We start from the raw sequence: 12,983 nt of genomic DNA, 5'->3' as shown, positions 1-12,983 counted from the left end.
TGGCCCAATCGCCCCCAACGGCCCTCCCCTGCTGGCCCAGTCACCCCCCAATGGCCCTCCCCTTCTAGCCTGATCACCCACAACTGCCCTCCCCTGCTGGCCTGATCTCCCACAACTGCCCTCCCCTGCCATGACCCACCTCCTCCACCGGAACTCCCTCCTCTGCGTGAAGCGGCAGAGACGCCAGGACCAGCCTCCTCTGCACTGTGCAGAGCCACAGGACCTCTAGGCCTCACCATGCAGAGTGGCCACTGGACCCTGCCTCCACTGTGCGAGTGGCCATCTTGTGGCGGCCATCTTGTGATGACATCACACAAGGAGGCTTTTATTATATAGGATAGATTGTAGGGGAAATATATTTCTTTATTTTTATTGTAATTGGCCACCTTGCTAAATTCTGTTATTGATTTCCATAACTTTTTCAGTGATGCAGTGACTTTATTGACAGGTGCAGAGGTATCATTTGCCTCTTCCTTTTCAATATTTATACTTTTATTTCCATTTTGTTATATATGCTAGAATGTCTGGAATAATATTTTAAATCAGCAGTGCTGTTAAGCTACTTGTCTTGTTCCTCTTTGGAATGGGAGTGCCTTTCCTGTTTTACAAACATCAAATAGAAAATTAGCTATTGGTATTGCATAAGTATTCTTTATCAAGTTAAGGATATATCCTTCATTCCTACCTAGTATACTATATTTTATCTTTGACATATAACTATGATGAAGTGTATTGGTGAGATATCCTCATGTTCCTGAAGTGAACATCATTTATTCATGGGGGATTATTTCAATATCTGCCTGAAATCAATATGCTAAAATTTTATTTAGGATTTTTACTACCATAGTCATAGGTTTTATTGACCTCTAGCTTTTATTTTTCTGGAGTTGAGCTTACATGGATTCATAAAATGAGTTTGGAAATTTTCTGTTTTTTATTCTTTAGGAAATTTAAGGAACATAGAAATTATCTTGTATTTATTCCTTGGAAGTTTTAACAAACTAATTCTTTAGATATCGGTGTCTTCAATTTTTTTGCCTTTTCTTGAGTCAGTTTTAGAAATGTATATTTTTAAATAAAATTAATCATGTCCCTTTGTAATTATCACTGTTTATATTATCTGTATTCTTATATTTATTGTTAATGCTACATATAGATATATTTATTAAATTTGCTTGAGGTTTGTCATTTTATTCTTATTTTAAAGATTATGGCATATTCATAATCTTTTCATATTTATAGTTAGATATAAAAATTTCTGCTGTTGCTTAGCAAACATTTGCTAAGCTATGCATATCATTATTGTATTTTTAAAAATTATTTTTAAAATGGTATAGAACTGAACTGCTACTGCTCATTTAGAGTTTATGTGTTTTCCAATGGGCGTGCCCTATCCCAGGTAGTACATAGCTTATCTGCCAAAAAGTAATACACTAGCCCTAGCTGGTTTGGCTCAGTGGATAGGACGTCAGCTTTCTAACTGAAGGGTCTCGAGTTCGATTCCAGTCAAGGGCACATGCCTGGGTTGCAGGCTCGATCCCAGGAGGCATTCAGGAGGCAGCCAATCAATGATTCTCTCTCATCATTGATGTTTCTATCTCTCTCTCCCTCTTCCTTCCTCTCTGAAATCAATAAAAAATATATTTTTTCAAAAAAAGTAATACACTAGAACAGGTTATAGTACTGGGCAAATGGATTGACAGCAAATCTTGATTATAAAAAAAAATGGATTTGGGGATCCCAGGATAATTTACAAATAATAAAAATGATTCAGTACTTTAACATAGCTCTTTGTTTTAATATTTTCTCAATTGTAACTATGCACAGCAGTACAAAAATAATAGTTAACTTGAATAGTATTATATTTTTTACTCTCTGACAGAGTGTTCATGAACAATGAAATAGCTAAAGTAATCTAGCAGAAAGACCAGTAACCAGGAAGTAGTTTGGAAACTCGAACTGTACAATCATTCTCTAGAAATGATTGTATCAATAGGTGTGATCCCAAATTGCTTCCTGACCAGACGTAAGGCGACGGTCTCCTTAGCTCCTCCTATGCCTGGTGCAAACAGCGTCCATTCCCCAAAGCAGGACATGCAAGGCAACCAGCTGGCAAGCAAAAAGATGATATTAGATGTTCCAGTCCTACTTATTTTCACCCTATTTAAAATGTCTTATTTGTATGTATGTCTTATAATAGTAGAGTCATGCATGTAAATAATTTATAATTAAATAAACATACATATATTTGTAGCATATGCTCTATGTTTTATTAAAAGTCAGATAAATCAAAATACTTTGGAGAACACAGGTGTAGCTATTAGAAAGGACTCTGGGCTAGTAGTAGAGAATCATGAATTTGAGATTTCTTTAGCCACTTATTAGTCATGTGAATTTGGCCAAATTTCTGTTTCACAATCTGTCGGATACCTGCCCTGCCTCTCTCTCAGTGTTGTATTGAGGAAGAAATGATATAGCCATATGTATGATTATTTGTAAACACTATAAATGCTGTGTAAATTGTTGTATTATATTTTCAGCTCAGCATTTAAAATCTTTTCCTCAAACATCTTTAGTATACCACATAATCTTTATAAAGACCACATTTTAAATAATGAAAAGACAGTTTTAGGATCCAAGGAGAAAAATGTTCAGAATTTAACAATTCTGTAATTTTAAAAGAAATTTGTTTTTCCCAACTTTCAGAAAGTTTTGATAGCCAGATATTTTAAACAAAATAACCTTGGGGACTTAAAAAGGAAGGCGATTAAAAGTAAGTCTAAGAGTTAACCTGTAACCTCAGGAGAAAGAAATTAAGGAAAAGAGGATGGAAAAGAAAGTCTTTAGAAATAAGGAACTGATAAAAGAAAAACGGGAGTTCTATAACCTTCAGTGGCAGCACTTGATGCCAACAGTTAGTGATCTTAGAAGTCTCTAAAAGTGTGTGTTGGCCTGTACTATTCCTTGAATGAAAATGCTGAGATTATAGCAAACCTACTGTTTGCTTTTTTTTTCTAATGCTGTTATCATTTAGGGACTTACAGGCATTTAAAGATACCATCAAGTATTAAGTGGGAATTTATTTCCTTAGTGTTTGGAAACTGGCAAGCATTTGTTTTTCCTGTTATTCCGAAATGTGTGTGTTTTTTCCATACCAACAAGCAATTAACTCAGTTCTTACACTGTCAACCTGGAGATAGCGTCAGATCCCACTGGGAAGGGCCCAGTGCTAGAAAACTACCCCCCACCACCACCACCACCATTCAGCCACTAATCTCAAGTCCAGCTCGTCACCAGTACGTCTGACTAACCAGCTCTTGGGGATTGATTCATTTGCTAGAGCAGCTCACAAAACTGAGAAACTTTACTTACTACATTACCAGTTTATTATAAAAGGATATGACTCAGGAACCACCAGATGGAAAAGATACATAGGGGCAAGGTACATGGGAAGGGCTCGGAGCTGCTGCTCTCTCCCAGCATGCCACTGCCCCCAAATCCCCACGTGTTCAACAACCCAGAAGTTCTCCAACCCCGTCCTTTGGGGTTTTATGGAGGTTTCATTTCCTAGGCGTGATTGATTAAATCATGGGCCTTTGGTGATTGAGCTCAATCTTCACCCTCCCCCGCTCCCCTGGAGGTCTGAAGGTTCTAGTCTCCTAATCCAGCGATTTTCAAACTTTTTTCATCTCATGGCATACATAAACTAATTATTAAAATTCTGGTGCACACCCAAAAATATATTGTGTGCTGATATGACCAAAAAAATTAGGTATAATTTTGATTGATTTACCAAAAAAAATAGTAGTTACCTACCCTTTTTGCTCCAAAGTGACTTTAAAAAAAAATCAGGTGCCTATACTTGTATATAAGGATTTCTCTTTTTTTTAATTAAATCTTTATTGTTCAGATTATTACAGTTGTTCCTCTTTTTTCCCCCCATAGCTCTCCTCCACCCAGTTCCCACCCCACCCTCTGCCCTTACCCCTCCCACTGTCCTCATCCATAGGTGTACGATTTTTGTCCAGTCAAAATCAAGATGAAGACCCAATATATTTCTTATTATAAATTACAATATCACACTTATTTTTCTCTCTCTCTCAATTGTAGGTTGAAGCGCCATTCATACCAAAGTTCAGAGGCTCTGGAGATACCAGCAACTTTGATGACTATGAAGAAGAAGATATCCGCGTCTCTATAACAGAAAAATGTGGAAAAGAATTCAGTGAATTTTAAAGATGAGCAACGCGATGACAGCAGAGCTCACGCTCAGTCTTTGCACTCTGTTGGGAGAAAAGGTGGAGCTGAGACCGTCCTTGTTGAAGCAGTTACCTAGTTCCTTCATTCCAGCGACTGAGTGAGGTCTTTATTGCCATCATCCGTGTGTGCACTCCGCGTCCTCCTATGTAACCAGGCACCGCTAAGCAAGCATTGTCTGTGCCATAACACAGAACTAGACACTTTACTGCTTCTCTTTGGTTTGTCTTTCTCCTCGCCCCCCCCCACACACACACACCCATTTTTCCTTTTTTTCCTTTTCATTAGTCCTTCTCCAAACAGTGCTCCATTTTATTTTGTCGGTGTTTCAAATGGGCAGTGTTATGGCTATGTGATTTTGGAAGAGAAGGATAAGTGTTGCTTTTAGTAGTTCTTGTCAGTATTTTTGTTGGTCACTGGCTCGAGGATATACTGTCCAATAATTATTTTACTTTGAGTAGCTCAGACTCAGTTTTGCCAGAACTCTTGACAATTTTTGAAGACAGAATGTTTTATCACCAAGGAAATGTGTACAAATTAAAACAGTAACTTTCTTAAAACGCACTGTTCTGGCAATAAATTTGGATAGACTAATATAGAGTAGCTAGACCCAGAAATATGGAATCCTATAGATCTATTTCCCCTCACCTCTTTTTTATCATCCTCCCCTTAAGTGTCCAGCCTGTGTAGTGTGACAAATGTCTCATTCACAGGCAAAACCGATGACATGGATTATTGACACCCAGATTCTCTCCCTTGGTATCAGCATTTCTGTAATATTAGAGAAGAGCTTTAGGACTTCTAAACCTTGGCTCCTCCATAAGGGTTTTAGCCAGTATTTTAATAGAACATGACTAATGAAAATGACAGAATTTTAAGTTTTTCAAAGAAGTCCTCATTGTAAACAATTTTAGAGGAAAAGAAGCTAAAAAGAACGTTAATGGGAACAGATACTTTGCTAAATCAAACAAATGGCTTAATTTTTGTAAACACTATAGACACACTTTTATTTAAATGCGGTTCTTCATTTGTTTTTGCTTTGCTATGTTTTGTCACAGTGAAGAAGAAAGGAAGTTGTTCAGGGTATTATTCTGGTGTACTATATTTGTCAGCCTGAAGTAGAGGCACTGTGGCAACTTTGGCTTTTACCCTCTGCTTCATCAAGGAGGAAAGGGTCAAACTTTATAAAATGGCCACAACTGTATTTTAATTTTGAGTTGTGATGTTTTCAGATATGTAATAATTTCCAGCCTGTTTTCTTTCAGTAACGAGAATGTGTGATCATGCAGGTACAGTTTTAGCATTGGAGTTTAGTTTTTTTATATACTCTTTTGCCAACCAACTTAACAATATTGTGGTCATGTGGAAATTTCAAGCACTTTTGCACATTTAGTTTAGTGTTTGTTGAGAATTCATGGTTTTTTAAATAGCTTTTTCGTTTGCTTTTAAAATTTCCCATCTGGTTTTCTCTCTGTCGGTGACCTATCACAAAACAACACATCCAAATAGCTGAAAATAAACTGTGCTCATTTTTTATGATCGATTTACGTGCATATAAGAGTTGTTTTCAGTCAAACTGATCGTAATGTATATAAGCATTCTATTTGCTTCATTATCGGTGCAGGTAGGTCACTGACTCTGCTTCTTTTCATCTCTGCCACCCCCTTGTGAGACCTTTGTAGACACTGGGAAAGCCTGTCTGAGGTGTTCTCTGGCTCAATCTGTACATCTTTTGGTTGTCAAGTGTTTCTGCATGGTTATGTCATTTACAGGCCAATCCTGATTTCAGCTTTTCGTCCACCTATATCTAAAATGTGCAAGAAATTATGAACTACTTTGCTGTAGCAAGTTTGCTGTAACAAAAATATATCATCATGTTAATAAACTTATAAAACATCGTTTGTATAAAATATTTTAATTAGTGTTTTTGTATTTCATTTAGGCCCAAGAACATGCTGATCATTGTATTCTATATGGATGCTACAAATTCTATGGTAGCTTTGTTGTATATTATTGTAAAATTATTTTAATAAATCATGGGGATGACAATTTGATTATTACATTTTAGTTTTCAATAATTCAAAAAATTTCTATGAATTCTAAAAATATTTTTTTTTAATGAAATTGCTATTGTCCAGCACAACTCGCTGTAGAATCTATCTGGGTAGTTGACCTGTAGGCAATATATTATTGGTTTGAGAGCTATTTAGCCATTACATTTTACTCTCTATTTAAAGGACATGAGCAAACTTTTAAATATATCAAGGGAGTCTATTTCCAACCAATCAAGTACACTGAATTAGAATATCTTAAAATTATACAAAATTCTCAGTTTCTGCCTCAATTCAGCCAAGAACAATATAAAAATTTGAATAAGAAGTAAGTGGCATGAATCAGTATTTAACCTCAAATTACATTATTTGAAACAGAAGAAATTATGCTTTAATTCGGTAACGAATAAGAAGATGGCATGTGAGCCCTAGACTGGAAGTCATGACATCTGAGTTTCAGGCCTGGTCTGTCACTATCAGCATGACCTTGGCCTCAGTTCTCTTATCTCTAAAATGTAAGAGTTCCATTAGGTCCCTTCTAACTTTCACAGGTGATAAGATCCGTCTTATGACATTTTGAAGGGATAGCATGGTTTGACATTAATCTGACATTAAGGTGATCTTTTCGGGCGTCTTTCTTCTTCTTATCTCTTACAACTCTTTGCATATCATGAGAACCCCGTGTCTATTCGGATTCCCTCCTTCACTGATGCCAAATATCCAATTGATATCAAACTGTCAACCTACACAAAAAAAAAGATATTGTGGCTTGTGGGTATCACTATCATGTTTTTGATATGTTCATGTATTGATTACCCATTGGCCTGAAACACTCATTATAAGCTTGAAGAAAAAATCATTTTTTCTTTCCCACTGATTGTTTTTTTTTTCTGCTTAGTGTAAGAATCAAATGAAATAATGTATGTGAAAGCACCTTGTAACCTGTAACCTATCAATGTAAAATGTTAAGGTGTATTGTTATTTCTTCACTTCTTTGTTTCGAATGGAATTTCCTACGCACTACTGTAGCTAGGAAATGCTGAAAACAACTGTGTTTTTTAATTAATCAGTAACTATAAGATTAAAGTATCTTCAAAGGATAAAACAATTTACTGAGTATTGACTTCTGTTTGTTGCTCTTCTCTCCTGATTTGTTTTCTTTGGATACTACAGATGCTTATAGATTCCTAATTTGTGAGTGTTTGGGTTGGCCTTTGGGTGGTGGGAACAGTAACAGGGGAAGGAATGGCCACCAGTCTACTCCAACTGGGTGTTTACTAAGAAACTACTAGATTCATTACATCACATCTAAACAGTGTTTCTACTTCTTCCTCATGCTATGTGTCCAAATTACTCTTAACCTAAATATGAAAATATGTATCTTTAAAGGCTTGTCACTACAAGATCTCTCATCCTTTTATAACAACGAATTGTGAATTTACACATTTTCCCCCAGAAGTGCTTTTGAGCTTCATATTACCTCTTCCAATTTTAGCCAGATGGATTAGTGTGTGTTTCTATAATTGTCCTTGACCTCAAGAAATAATTTTTTATAGCTTACCATTTTTTATTGCTGTGATTGTTGCCGCACACATTTATAAATATTGATGCACTTTAAAGCATGGTGCTTATTATTTTTATACCAGTGTTTACTTCATTATACCATTGTTAGAGCTTAATAAAAATTCCAGTTTGCTCATTTCCCTATGTAACTAATTTTAAAAATATGAACAGGCCTTCAGTGCAGAACTATCATTATTTGAACTCCACTTAATTTTATTTCTTATGCACAAATCTTGAATGTGAAGTTGAATACTTTCATTTTCACCTTCCCAAACATTTTCTGTATGCCTTATTTAATAGCTTTTGTGTCCCCTGGTATGGACTGAAATGTGTCCCACCAAAATTCATATGTTGAAATTCTAAACCTTAGTACGTCAGAATACGACTGTATTTGAAGGTAGGGCCTTTAAAAAGAGCATTAAGGTAAAATGAAGTCATAGGGATGGGCCCTAATCCAATATGACTGGTGTCCTTATAAGGATAGAAGAGTAGGCCCTGGCCTAGTGCTCCATTTATTGAAGTGTGGTCCCTTACACCAAAAGGTTGCCAGTCTAAGTATATACAGGAGGCCACCAACCAATGTTTTCTCTCTTTCCCTCTCAAAAAAAAAAGAAAAGAAAAGGAGATTGGGACATGGAGATCACCCAGACCGAGGGAAGACCATATGAAGACATAAGAGGAAGGCCATCATCTACAAGCCAAGGAGAGAGGCCTCAAAGGAAGCCAACCCTGATGACACTTTGATCTTGGACTTTACTGCCAGAACTGTGAGAAAATAAACGTCTATCATTTAAGCCGCCCAGAGGTACCTGTGTTGGCAGTCCTCGTAAGCTAGTACACCTGCTGCGCATGCTCCCATCGTATACACTGTATTCCCAGGGTGAAAGGCTTGCACTGAAATTCCTTCAAATGCTTTCTACTTAGCCAAACTGAACTAATTTACCGTAAGCACAATTTTAAAAAAAGAATCAGATGTCAGTATTGTGGTCACAAACCTCAATGCACCTGCTATCTTGTTTCTATTCTTTCCCAGAATGCAAGCAGGAAACAGGAAACTGTCGCTACTGAAAGTCGGGGAAAGCCTGGGTGACTGAAACCACTCCTCTCTCCCGGTGGGACTTACCCTTGGCATCAGGCTATCCTCTTGAAGCAGTGCTAGCACAACACAAAACTGAACACACCAGACTCACTGAGTTTAGAGAATCTGCCTATATCTTAATGGTGATGTTAATGAAGTGGCCAAAAGGAAAGTGGGAATGGGGATAAAGGGTTGAGACAAAACCCCAGGTGGTCTGTCATCTGATTGTTCAGTAAGCAAATGATTGTCTTACTGTGTGAGTTTTCTAATGCTACTGTAACCAATTACCAAAACTTGGTGGCTGAAAACAACACAAATTTATTATCTTTTTTAAAAATATATTTTTATTGATTTCAGAGAGGAAGGAGAAGGGGAGAGAGATGGAAACATCAATGATGAGAGAGAATCACTGATTGGCTGCTTCTTGCATGCCCCCTAATGGGGATCAAGCCCACAGCCTGGGCATGTGCCCTGGCCAGGAATCAAACCGTGATCTCATGGTTCATAGGTCGATGCTCAACCACGGAGCCATGCTGGCTGGGCCCACTTTATTTATTACCGAAAGCTCTGGAAGTCTGACAGCTGAAGTCAGTCTCGCTGGGTTAAACTCAAGGTGTCATCAGGGCTGCATTCCTTTCTAGAGGCTCTAGGGGAGGATCTGCTTCCCCGCGTTTTCCAGCTTCTCCTCAGTTTCCAGGTCTCACAACCCCATTCCTCCGTCTTCAAAGCCAGCAACATCAGGCGAGTGCTTCTCATGTTGCATCCCTCTGACTTACCCTTCTGTCCCCTCTTCCAGTTTTAAAGGCCTGTAAATTGAGCCCACCTGGGTAGTTCAAGATACTCTCTCCATTTTAAGATCAGCTGATGAGCAACCTCAATTTCTCATTTGCCATATAACCTTACACACTCATAGTTTCTGGGGATCCAGGCATGGACATCTTGGGGGGAGAAAATATACTGACTACCACACCTAATAATGTCATTTTAGTTGGGAAAATAGGATTTTCTGAAAGATGGAAGTAAAGACAATCCTCGCAATTCAAAGAGAGCCAAGGCTTAAACTGAGATTTTCCTGAAGCATAGCACTTAGCATGCAGTGAGTAGTCAAGTACATTGTCACAATGTAATTGAGTAGCAATATCAGTTCTGTGTACCTTGAAAGATGCTCATCATCACTATTCATCAGCAAATTGCAAATTGAAACCGCAATTAGATTCTACTACCCACCAATAGGATGACTAAAATTAAAAACACTGATAATACCAAGTCAAATTCAAAGGCTAACATAGGCCAAATAAATGAGAATGTGGCACGTGGGCCACAAGTTTGACATGTTTGATGTAGAGCAACAAGAACTATTATGCATTGCTAGTGGGAATATAAGATAGCACAATCACTTTGGAAAATATTTGGCAGTTAATTATAAAGTTAATCATTCACTTATTTGACTAGTATTCTACTTCTAGGTATTTACCCAAGATGATGAGAACATATGTCCACACAAAGGCATGAATGTTCACATCATCTTTATAACAGTCCCAAACTGAAAACAACCCAAAAGTCCAGCAACAAGTGAACGAATCAACAATTGGTGGTATAATCATACAATGGAATACAACTCACCAATGAAAAAGGAACAAACTACTAATGCAAGCAGCAACATAAGTGCATCTAAAAAACATTTTGGTTGTATACATTTGTAAAACTACTTGAACTATACACCTAAAATTAGTGAATAGATAGATAGATAGATAGATACCTTAGTAAAGATGATTTTTTTTAATTACATAAAATAATTTGAGAATATAGTAGTGATCTGGAAGATATGGTCTAGGAAATCTCAATTAATATTCAGAAGATATAGAAAAAATGTTAAAGATAAATTAAAAAACAGGAAGTTAGCTTCAAGAGACATAATTGTCTAAAAGTTGTAAAATGAAGAGACAAAAATATGATAATGTCTTCAAAGTTCTGAATGATTGCTTTACTTAGATTTATATACCTGGGCAAGCTACTGTAAAGGGGGGACTCTAGTTCCCAGGCACTCTAATCCTCTGGCATTTAGAAAAGCCTAGCCAATGGAAATCGATGGTAAAAAACTGAAGGGAAGCAGAAAGGTATGATCCGAATGTTCCCCTCCCTGTCTTTGATCTGTACTGTCTCCTGAGTCCTCTGTCCCAATTCCCAGTCACTGTCAAGGTTCCATGTTCCATCAGGTATCCCTAGCTCCTGAGCTCTACAAACCCCAACTGCTTTTTCCCTCCTTCCCTAAGGCTGATAGAGCTCCTACTGTTGCTCATCCTCCTAGTGTTTGTCTTTAATTTGGGCTGGTTTTATAAAATTTTTAGTACTATTATGACTGGTACTTATTTTTGTTATTATGAAGTACAGCTGTTTATTCTTCCATCACCTAGGTAACCAGTTTTCTATTGCATCTTCTCTGTTGACCTTCGTGCACTTAACATTCTAGTGCATTTGATGTTAATGTAACAAGTGAACAAGCAAACAAACAAGTTTATTGTTATTGAGAAATGTTTTACGAAGAGAATAACATTGTGATTTATTATAAAGTTATAGGTAAAGGCTTACTTTAAGTACAATAGGAACATGGGAACAAATTTTTACATTAAGACTGAAAAATAACAATCATGAAAGACTTGATATGTTAATTATTATTCTCACTTTATAGTCCAATGAAGTAAGGACCAAATTGTATAATTTTTCCTAAGTGATAATGACAAAGTTGGGAACCACGCCAAGATCTTTTGACTAAAAGTTTAATATACTTTTCATAAAACTTAATTAGCAGTAGGTTGTGGTTACTTTGATGAACACCAGTAGTTCCTAAGGTAGGGTGAGGACCTTGAAAAAAAAGAAAGAAAGAAAAATATTATCTATTGAAATAGCTAGAATGGTTTTTATTGTTCTGACAGAACCCTAATTGATGTTCCCATTATCACCACTCCTATTCTACCAAAGGATCCTCGCCATCACAGTAAGAGAAGAATAAAGATGATCCTGGTCATCACAGTAATAGAAAAACAACTTTCAGAGAGCGGCCACAAAGTCTGTGAAGCCACCACAGAACCTGGAGCTGTAGTATCCCCTCCTCTTCCACTTGTTGCAACCAATAAAGGCCATTCCAACAATTGTAAAAAAAAAAAAAAGAAAAGAAAAAGAAAAAGAAAGAAAAGAAAGAAAGAAAAAAAGAAACAAAGGTGATCCTAGTCATCATCCTATCTAATAAAGAGGGAATATGCAAATTGACTGTCATGCCATAACAAGATGGCTGCACCCACAGTGGAGGCAGGGATTCCGTAACACAAGATGGCTGTGCCTGCAGCGGAGGGCGAGTTCCCTTAATGAGCCTTAACAAGCAATTAGCAGGGACCTGAGACTGCGTGGTGCTGGGCCGGGGCAGGGGACCTGAGGCTGTGCCCCCGCCTGGTGAGGCTTGACAGGGGATCTTAGGCTGCATCCCCCCACCCCGGTGCCAGGCTGGGGGACCTCAGGTCGCACCCCCACGCCCCAGTGCCAGGCCGGAGGACCTGAGGCCATGCCCCAGCGCTGGGCCGTGGTACCTGAGGCCGCGCCCCCCGCCAGCAGGGCTTGATAGGGGACTTCAAGATGTGCCCCCCTCCCCAGCCCAGGTGGGGGGACCTCAGGCCAGCAGGGTGATCAATCAGGGGGCTCCATAATTGCCCCAAAGAGGGATGCCCAGGCCACCCTCTGCGGGGCGATTGATCAGGGGGCTCCGTGGAACCGGAGAATGGGGGCAGGGGAGTGGTGGCTGACATGGACAGCACTAGGCCAAGGTGGGTGCGGGTGGCAGCCGAGGCTGCAAAGGCCTATGCTTGCATGAATTTCATGCATCAGGCCTCTAGTAGTAAGAGAAAAAAACAACAGTGCAAAAATAAAGACATTCCAAATAAAATAAATTGTGAAAGTTTTCTACCAAATAATACTGGAAAAGGAACTTCTAAAAAATGTATTCTAAGAAGAAGGAAAATGGTCCCAGGAAGAAGAAATAGCTT

The 12,983-nt window shown here is 38.1% G+C and overlaps 1 protein-coding gene across 1 annotated transcript in view; it reads left to right on the top strand.

Moving 5' to 3' along the window:
- The window catches only part of PRKACB (protein kinase, cAMP-dependent, catalytic, beta), a 54,280-nt gene extending 46,864 nt beyond the window's left edge, over positions 1-7,416 (top strand). The window contains 1 exon segment of the mRNA XM_005865699.2: positions 4,111-7,416. Within this exon segment, the coding sequence (XP_005865761.1) occupies positions 4,111-4,236 (126 nt within the window). The 3' untranslated portion in view covers positions 4,237-7,416.
- Positions 7,417-12,983: the final 5,567 nt, after the last annotated feature.

Source organism: Myotis brandtii, unplaced genomic scaffold (assembly GCF_000412655.1).
Source record: "Myotis brandtii unplaced genomic scaffold, ASM41265v1 scaffold21, whole genome shotgun sequence".
Taxonomy (NCBI): Eukaryota; Metazoa; Chordata; class Mammalia; order Chiroptera; family Vespertilionidae; genus Myotis; species Myotis brandtii.
This window is presented reverse-complemented; position numbering and strand designations above follow the sequence as displayed.